At 45.1% G+C, this 9,423-nt stretch overlaps 1 protein-coding gene and 1 pseudogene across 2 annotated transcripts; one reads left to right on the forward strand and one right to left on the reverse strand.

Moving 5' to 3' along the window:
* The first annotated feature begins 238 nt into the window (after positions 1–238).
* LOC123138296 (DEAD-box ATP-dependent RNA helicase 27-like) lies at positions 239–5,123 on the forward strand (annotated as a pseudogene).
* Positions 5,124–5,142: 19 nt separating this feature from the next.
* Positions 5,143–8,560, reverse strand: LOC123138295 (apical junction molecule). 2 transcript variants are annotated; one of them, XM_044558243.1, is made up of 3 exons: positions 6,396–8,555; positions 6,006–6,221; positions 5,143–5,911 (listed from the first exon to the last, which is right to left on the reverse strand). In XM_044558243.1, the coding sequence occupies exons 1-3, from the start codon at positions 8,364–8,366 to the stop codon at positions 5,696–5,698; spliced, it is 2,403 nt and encodes an 800-aa protein (XP_044414178.1). In that variant the 5' UTR covers positions 8,367–8,555; the 3' UTR covers positions 5,143–5,695. The 2 variants fall into 2 exon arrangements, with proteins under 2 accessions (XP_044414178.1, XP_044414179.1); XM_044558244.1 differs by having other exon boundaries at positions 5,735–5,929; positions 6,396–8,560.
* Between the last annotated feature and the right edge of the window lie 863 nt (positions 8,561–9,423).

The raw sequence follows: 9,423 nt of genomic DNA on the forward strand, positions 1-9,423 counted from the left end.
AAAGTGAAAATGCAGTAAAAAGGAAAAGAAAAGAAAAATGAAACTGTAAAGATAAAAAGTAAAATGAAAAACATAAAAGGAGAAAAACGGTTTAGGAACATTCTAGACGTTGCCAAAACCCGAAAAAAAACGACTGGAAACATCCAGAATGTTCCCAAAACGGAAAACAGAAACCTTCCCCGTACCGCTACATAATGGGCCGGCCCATTGTGCTGGATAGCGATCGCTGCCTGTGCGTTCCAGCGATACTTTGCCGCAACGTGCGGCAAATAGGAAATCTCTGTGTGGAAGCCTGGAACGCTGCGTAATCGACGTACATCCGACGGTAATCGGTTCCCTCAATCAAAACCTAACGAGACTGTCGGTTCGCCGGTACACACAAACAGCGTCTTCCGGCGGCCGCACTGAATTGATCGATCGCCGTCGCCCGTCCGACGGCCGCCAACTGCTCGTAGCTTCGGACATGGGCAAATCCTTGCCCCGCCCCTCCAAGGAGGAAGAGGAAGAAAAGGAGGAGAATGTGATGGAGGGGATGCGGAAGCGGAAGCGGAAGCGGGAGGAGGAGAAGGGGATGTATAGGTTGGAGGAGGAGGAGGAGAAAGAGCAGAAGGGCAAGGGAGGTGGGATTCTCACAAACGAGCTTTTCTCAGAGCTCTGCGTATCCGAGCTCACCGCCAAGGCGATCAGAGAGATGAACTACACCCACCTCACCCAGGTCATGCACGCCTCCGTCAAAATTTTACCATCACACAATCTTTTTGGCATGAAACATGCTTCTATTCTCAGTGCAAGTCCATGGTCGAATGTTTCTGTGAATGATCTCGTTTTGTGGGTCGATCTGCCCTTTGCCGCGTTGTTGGATTTGGTATCTTACTGAAAGTAAGAGCAATAATTAACATGTATTCATGGATGGTTGTTCTCGTGATTGCAGATTCAAGCTAGATCAATACCTCATTTGATGGTAGGAGATGGTGTGCTGGGTTCAGCCAGGACTGGCTCAGGGAAGACACTTGCTTTCCTTATACCCGCGATCGAACTGCTACACAATGCGCACTTCACGCCGAGGAACGGAACTGTAGTTATTGTAGTCTGCCCAACAAGGGAGCTTGCTATCCAGGTATGTATATAATTATATATGCATGGAGCAACCGTATTCCTCTTTTGACCCCTTTTTCATGTTTTATTACTGTTCAACTTGCTGTGAATGAAACAATCAAAATCAGATGTCCCAACTGAGATAAGGTTATGCTTTGCTAACATAATTCTGTGTAAATATAATGCACAAGCTTGCTCGTTTTAATAGTATTGACAGGGTAAGAAATTTAAGTGCCTTTCAAGTTGCATTTGCCAAATGTTAGCAAGTTGTTTAGCTTCAAAAGGCAGTTTTCTATATGCTATCTGAATACTGGAAGCTGGATATAGTTGCTGAGACTATTCATTCATAGGGACTCACACAGTCACACTTCACCTATCCTTAATAATGCTTTTCATTGATTCATTTGTTCTAGACACACGATGTTGCCAAGAAATTAATGAAGTATCACTCTCAAACTCTTGGATATGTAATTGGTGGCACTAACATGAGAAGTGAGGCCAACCAGCTTGTGAAAGGGGTCAATCTATTAGTTGCAACGCCGGGCAGGCTTCTGGACCATCTGAAAAGTACCAGTGGTTTCAACTACAAAGGGCTAAAGGTAAAGACATTCTGGCCCCTATCATTTTTTCAAAGCTTCAAGGAATTTTTTCTGTTGAAGTAGTGCGCATGTTTAAGTTACCACACTAAATAACAAATGCAACCAGCAATTTCATACTTCTCTACTCTATTTGCATAATCAGTGACCTGATTATTTTATAAGCGAATTCTTTTTGTGCGTCTACAGTCTACCCTTTTCTTGTCCATGACTGAAAGTGTCTACCTGTTAATACTGAATTAGAGTATGTATGAAATCTCAGCCTACATTATTCCAAGTATATGCAAAATCGTAAAAGCTAATAGTTCCTATTTTTACAAAGTTATTATTAGCTTGTTACATGTTTCCGTGTTCGTTAGTTGTTACTAACTCTGTCCCAGATTAACCGCAGTTCTAACACTGTCCTAAGTCGACTATTTTAACTCTGACCAAGTGTGCAGAAAAGAGTATCAACATCAAACAGGTAAAAATGAAAATATATTTCATGATGATTCTATTGATACTTTTTTCATGAATATAAGTTCGGCCAAACTTAATGGATGACTAAGGACAAACCTAGAAATGCACTGATTTTGGGATGGAGGGAGTAGTTGCATTGGCAAGTCCAGTGGATACAATGCTGTTTGTTGTTCTGTAAACCGAATTAAGTGGGAACTAATTACAGTGGTAGAAGTGTTGGATCTGTAGATAAAAGTTTATTTTCCATAGCTATCACCAATACTAAATTCTGTTTTCTAATGAAAGGAACATATACTTGCATTGTAAATATATTGTCAGGCAGCGATGGAACCGATCTTGTTGCCCACTCATACCTTGGCAAATGGCATATTTTACCAACCGTGCTGGTCTGACCATTGGAACTCCAAAGCTTTGCTTGCATGAACATGTGCCATGGGTCACTATTTAGCAGGAAAATGACATTGAATTTCATGATAATTGCTGTTGAAGGCAATGAATGCCACACCTGACCTCTGTGTCTACCCTATTTTTTCTGACATAACTTACCCTGTGTTGCAGTGCCTTATAATTGATGAAGCTGATCGCATACTTGAGCAAAATTTTGAGGAGGACATGAAACAAATATTTAAGCGCCTCCCTCAGGTATGTCATCATCTGGCAATTTCATTTCATATGCAAAGTGCAGCCTTTAACTTTCTGCTGAGATTACTGTATCTTGTCCTGGAATTGTTATGCAGAATAGGCAAACTGTTCTCTTTTCTGCCACACAGACTCAACGGGTTAGTGGATCTGTTATTCAGCCTATTCAAACTTCCCCCAGTTTTCTCTATCGGCAGCAATACTTATGTGCTGTCGTCCCACAGGTTGAAGATTTTGCAAATTTTACGTTTGGGAAAAAGGAAGAAAGACAACGAAAACTTGTTTATGTTGGAGTAGATGACTCTGAATTAAAGGTTGGAACTGCTTCACCCTGTTGTTCAACTCTCTTCTAAAGGCATTTTTGCTTTATTTGGTATGAGAACTGACTTGATGCTCTTGCAGCCAACCGTTGACGGCTTGCAGCAGGGCTACTGTGTCATTCCTAGCGAGAAAAGGTTTCTGGTTCTGTATACTTTCCTAAGAAAGATGCAGCTTATGAAGCAGAAGGTGAAGGTCATGGTGTTCTTTTCATCGTGTAGCTCTGTCAAATTCCATGCAGAATTTCTAAATTTCATTGGGATAGAGTGTTACGAGATCCACGGGCAACTGAAGCAGCAGAAACGCACTACTACATTCTTTCAATTTTCAAAAGAGGAAAAATGGTATCTTATTGTGCACTAATGTGGCAGCACGTGGGCTTGATATTCCTAATGTGGTAAGATTTCTTCCTTTAGTTTTCAAATCATTTGGACAACTCCTTTCTATATCGCCGGACTAACCTAGGGATCGTTTGTGCTTTTTTAGGACTATATTGTGCAATATGATCCTCCGGATGACCCAAAGGCAAGTGGTTAACTTTTGCGAAACAAATTATCTATTTTCTCACCTTTGCTAACTTGACACTGAAATTTAATTTGTAGGACTACATACACAGAGTTGGTCGTACTGCCCGAGGCGATAAAGGCAAAGGATGCGCATTTTTGTTCTTACTACCAGAAGAATTGAAATTGCTTATTTACCTACACGTAATATCCCCCCTCCCCCGTGAAATATGTATCTTGTACAGTTTTATACGCTAAGGATTTGACTTCTCCAATAACAGGCATTCTGAACGTAATTGGATGTTTGCTTTGCAGGCGTCCAATATTTCTCTGACTGAATACGAGTTCAGTGAAAAGCATGTGCCAAAATCGCAATCGAGACTTGTGAGTGTTTCTTTTGCAACTCCAGCCTGCTGTCTAAAAGTGTGGTATTATAACTCGAGTTTTGGAGCAGGAGAAAATTGTTGCTGGGAACTATTTCCTAAACCAGTCAGCGAAGGAAGCCTACAGGTCCTACCTTTTGGCATACAACTCACACTCTATGAAGGACATCTTTGATGTCCATCAACTTGATCTTAAGGTAAATATTTGCAAAGTTCTTTCTCAAGGTTCTGTCATCAGTTTCAGTGCATTTGTCTGGTCAGCATTTTGTTTCATTGCAAGCTGAAATTGCTGTAATTGTTGGGGGAGATTTGTTTCTTAAACTTACAAAATCTTAAGTTGTCAAGTAGAAGCACATCTGTCAATTCCTTACATAACGTATCCCTTAAAAGTGCCAAGCTAGCTGATGATGAATGAAAAGTACAATACAATTTTTCTGTTCTGATATCTCACCAACTCTGTCTTGCATCAATGACACGAGTTGCATTTGAATTGGTTTTTTTTTGTACTACACTGAATTACAAGGTTATATGTCTAATTCATTGCTGTCTTTCAGAAAGTTGCGGCATCTTTCTGTTTTAATAGCCCTCCTAAAGTGAATCTGAACCTGGAGAGTAGTGCATCGAGACACCGAAAGATGACGAAAGTGGACGGCAGAAAGAGGCATGGAATTAGCCCTTCAAACCCCTATGGAAGGAGAGGCGGTTGTGATCGCATGGATCTTGCAAGATTCTAGGAAGGATATATCAAGAGGTTAAGATCGGAGATGCTGGAAATCACCATCTTTGAATCTTGCTTTCTGGTAGATCTCCAAATATTATGTTTGGATGTGATGTATGTTATGTAGTTTCAGAAGAAAAAAAACTGAGAGTGATTTGTGCCCTTTGCCCTTTTTGGATTCTTAAAACAAGTGATAGTTATTACATTTTTTGGTGGTATATTGGTTTCCGTTCTATGACTAGCAAGTTGTCCGTGTGTTGTAACGGGTTCCGCTCTATAGGTTGATATCACGATGCAGGTCCTGCAAACTGAATTCGTTCGTTTGGTATCACCACCAGAGGAAAACGAATATTGCAGGCAGCGAAAGATAAAGTTTACACAGGTCTGAAACTTGAAAGCATGCCAATAATAAAAAAAACGTGACATGGATCTGGTAGCAGAACTTGGTCAAGAACCAAATGTTTGCCAGGTAACATTAGCTGTCTAAATGTAGAACATGCCACTAAAGTACAACATTTTAGTAATATCATGGTAAAATAAACCATAACAGGATGGTCCACATATACTCCCTCCGTCCCAAAATTCTTGTCTTAGATTTGTCCAAATACGGAAGTATCAAGTCACGTTTTAGTATTAGATACATCCGTATCTAGACTAATCTAAGACAAGAATTTTGGGACAGAGGGAGTACCATTCTACATGATTTCCATGGGCAGGAGCTGCACATATACAAAGATATAAGGGGTACTCTGCAATCTAAGAACTAGGATTAGTACTAGTGTCCATGTAAATGGTACCACAATAGAAAAATCTAACTAACTACTGAAGTGGTAAACCGTATCAAACCAAAAGGCGATCACGGTTAGTTGCATGACAGAACAAGCAAAGCACTACGAAGACCTCACTAATCGACTACACTAAGATCACGTTATGTCTAGTTCAAGGAAGCCAAAGGGAGCACATGGAGCCTGCAGCTACATGGGCTCAGCGCTTCCTCTTGCGTGATTTCAGGATATACTTGATGGCTTCTTCCAGTGTTGCTCTCCGATCATCCTTGTAGTTCCACAGCTCCGGCATAGGAATACGGCCACTGGGGTTGTACTCGTTAATTTCAAACAGCGCCTTCATTACTAAAGCGTATATTTCTTCACCGTGCCCTTTTAACTCCTGAAGCTTAACATCATCCTCTAGCAGAATTTCCTATACCGGATAATGCATCTACCGTCAAATGGAATGACAGAAATGTTTACGAGTCTATAAAAAGATACACAAGTAGCAGAGAGACTATTCATACCTTCGCTTTACCATCAATCATGCGGACCTCGAAAGGGTGCCAGTTTGGGTCTGCAATTCGAGCTTCCCATTTCGAACAAAGGAGAGCAGAATCAACTTGTGCATCCTCTTGCAATAAATCCTGTTTGCAAGCGTTTGGAAATTGTTTCGGGTCAAGCTCGCCCATTCTTTTAACACGTATGTGTGCTTGTCCATTCGAGTTAAAATTCTGCAAGATCTGTGAAGCATGCACGCCGATCACAAGGAAAATAGTGACGGACAGTACGGTGTGAGACATAATGCAAAATTATCACATGAAGATGTGAGAAATTGTTGGAACAAATCGATCATGAAGCGAATTAATGGTGATATGTGGTGCAAAAGCAGGAGAAGCTACTAGCTGCTCACTTACATCTATTAGCGCTTTCCGGGCGTCTTGCAGCTCGTCGTTGCTTCTTTTTTCCTTGGTTGTCAGAACCTTGTTGTCTGACTCTAGCCCTTCACGCTCATCGCTTAGATCTTTCATTTTTTTCCGGATATCTTGCAACTCGTCTTTGCTTTCTCTTTCCTTGGCAACTATTAGAGCTTTGTTGACTGAATCCATTATGGACATCTCGTCTTGTAAATCCGCTAGTCGCTTGCTTACATGTGCTAGCTCGTTCCGTACCCTTTGCAATTCATCATTGTTTTCTTTTCCCTTGGCATCCATGACCTGGTTGAGCAGTTCAATGGCGTGCATCTCCTCCTGTAAATGTGCTAGCTGCTTTCTCACATCTATCACCTCTTGCTCTTCTCGTTGAAGTTCAGAGTTTCTTTTTATTTCATTCTCAACCAGAGCCTCGTTAAATGACTCCACTGCGTGCATCTCATCCTTTAACTCTTCTAGCTGCTTGCTCACATAAGCCAGTTCTTCCAGAGCTCGCTGTGCTTCATCATTGCTCTCTGTTTCCTTGGAAAGCAGAACCTGGTTCAACAGCTTGACTGTGTGCACCTCATCCTGCAACCTTTTCTTATCTTGCTCGAGGTTCCTCATGTCATGGTGATACTGTGCAGCTAGAGAATCAAGTTGCGTTTTGTTATCTTGCTCGAGGTTCCTCATGTCATGGTGATGCCGTTCAGCTAGAGCATCAAGTTGCTTTTTCTTATCTTGCTCGAGGTTCCTCATCTCATGGTGATGCCGCTCAGCTAGAGCATCAAGTTGCCTTTTCTTATCTTGCTCGAGGTTCCTCATGTCATGGTGATGCCGCTCTGCTAGAGAATCAAGTTGCGTTTTCTTATCTTGCTCGAGGTTCCTCATGTCATGGTGATGCCGCTCTGCTAGAGCATCAAGTTGCCTTTTCTCTTGCTCGAGGTTCCTCATGTCATGGCGATGCCGCTCAGCTAGAGCATCAAGTTGCTTTTTCATATCTTGCTCGAGGTTCCTCATTTCATGATGATGCCGCTCAGCTAGAGAATCAAGTTGCCTTGATTTCGCCTCAACCTCCACAGACCTCGCTTGAAGCAGCTCTGACCTCACCTCATACTCCTGCATCTTGGACTCCAACTCTGAACGGAGCTGCTGATTCTTGTCGACCAATGCCGCTTGCTCCGATGGCGCGACGGGTGGTGGCCAGAAGAGGTGCGGCCTCTGCACCCAGATGAGCCTGTGCAGGTATGCGCCGTAGTAGCACTCCCAATCGGTTCTCTTCCCCCTCCTCAGCTCGAACACCTCCTTCTCCACAAGGCGCCAGAGTAGAGCTGTCCAGTCGACGGTATGCGCCATCCCATCCTTCACCTTCCGCACCGCTGACTCGACATAGGTGGGCAGCTTCCCCTTGTTGGTGGCCGCTAACGGCGTCATGATGTACGCCTCCATGAACTCCGACGCGGCGGAGGCCACGGCGGCGGGGTCGACGCCGGACGGGGGCTCGTGATGGACGGACGCGGTGCTTCGCGGGGCCGGGAGGCAGAGCGCGGCGGCAAAGGTACCGCGGGAGATCTCGAAGCCGGCGCCTCGTGCGTAGCTCCACTCAAGTGTGGGGAGATAGTTGGCAATTAGCGCCGTGACGAGGTCGCTGCGCATGCCTCCGGAGGATGGGGAAGGCGAGAGGTCCAGATGGACGAAGCTGAGGAGGCCGAGCGCGCGGAGGCCGGCGTCGCTCGCGGGGGACGGGGCCGGGGCGGCGGGCGGGGGGAGGAGGCGGAGGTTGGCGCGGATGGCAGGGAGGCGCTCCGCCGCCCCCGCGCGGTTCCGGTGGTGCAGCAGTTCAGGGATCCCCGGGGGCGCCTCCCGTGGGGGCAGGTCTGGGTCATCCTCATCGGCGGTAAGAGCGCGGGGATTAGGGCTCTTGGAGGCGGCATTGGCCGCCGGGGAAGCCTGTGAGCAAGAAGGTGGAGGATGCATGAAGAGAGACGGCTGGCGCCGCCGCGGACGGGGAACGGACCGCCTCGCGGGTGGGGAATGGTGAGTGAGCGGAGGGGTTTGGGTGCGACGCGACCGAGGAAGAAGACGCAATTTTGATGGGATTTTCTTTTCTTTGGATGGGCATTGGGCAAACACTTTCCTGGGTGAGTGTGGGTGAATGTACTGGCTAGTCGAAATGCATAAAGTATCGTGTGTCGTCTTAATGTTGTAATTCACTATACGGAATCTGGTGAAGTGAATCTATCTTCAATGGCGACCGTAAATTTCCTCCAGCTTTCGTTCATGGATAAGGAAGACGGGTTCGTGAATACGCATACAGGAGGCCGTCGTCTACGCTGCTCGCACACCTCCGGCCAACAATTCAACATAACCGAACGAAATTCATTCAAACACGGCTGGATTTCATATAAACATGCCGGATTTCATACTTGGCTCTTTTTCATTGTGTCGAAAAAAACACGTCCGAACCGTTCGGCGGATCAATACAAGACTGTGTTGGATCACAACCAAAAAGAGGCAAGTATGCTTAGTTTTGATATGACCGAATCCAAAAGAGCATCAGTTCGGCAGTCCGCGCAATTATCTGTGTTGTCGGACCGGCAATCCCGGTCGTCTCCTACCTGATCAAGGTGGTGTCGTCGCCGCCACGTAGACAACCTCCGCCTCTGAATCCGCCTCTGCAATTATGCCGCTGCAACATCTGGTAGCAGACGGATTGCACGACCATTCTTGTGTCGGCATCCAAAGAGTCCATTAAAGATCAACATCTCGGCGTCCTTCACACTGGCGGAGATCTTCACCTTCTTTTTCTCGAGCACTGCTTTCCTCTTTTCAATCATGGTCCTCCTCTCTTCAAGCTTGAGCTTCTTATTTGTCGCCTCCATCAACAATTTGAACCTCTCCGCCTTATTCTCCCCCTTATTCCCCCCCTTGATGTTCGAGCGCTTCACGCATGCCTCATCCTTCTTCGCCACGATGTCCTCGAACCTCTCTATCAGCTTGGCCCGCCGCACTTTCTCGCTTCGCCCTCTCCTCC

This window comes from Triticum aestivum, chromosome 6B (assembly GCF_018294505.1).
Source record: "Triticum aestivum cultivar Chinese Spring chromosome 6B, IWGSC CS RefSeq v2.1, whole genome shotgun sequence".
NCBI lineage: Eukaryota > Viridiplantae > Streptophyta > Magnoliopsida > Poales > Poaceae > Triticum > Triticum aestivum.

Bases quoted from the DNA above. Each gene is read 5' to 3' on its own strand.
- LOC123138295 (XM_044558243.1), bottom strand. From the start codon at position 8,366: ATGCATCCTCCACCTTCTTGCTCACAGGCTTCCCCGGCGGCCAATGCC. The intron at 6,222-6,395 runs GTAAGTGAGCAG...CATGCTTCACAG, and splicing joins CCCGGAAAGCGCTAATAGAT to ATCTTGCAGAATTTTAACTC. The intron at 5,912-6,005 runs GTATGAATAGTC...TATCCGGTATAG, and splicing joins TGATTGATGGTAAAGCGAAG to GAAATTCTGCTAGAGGATGA.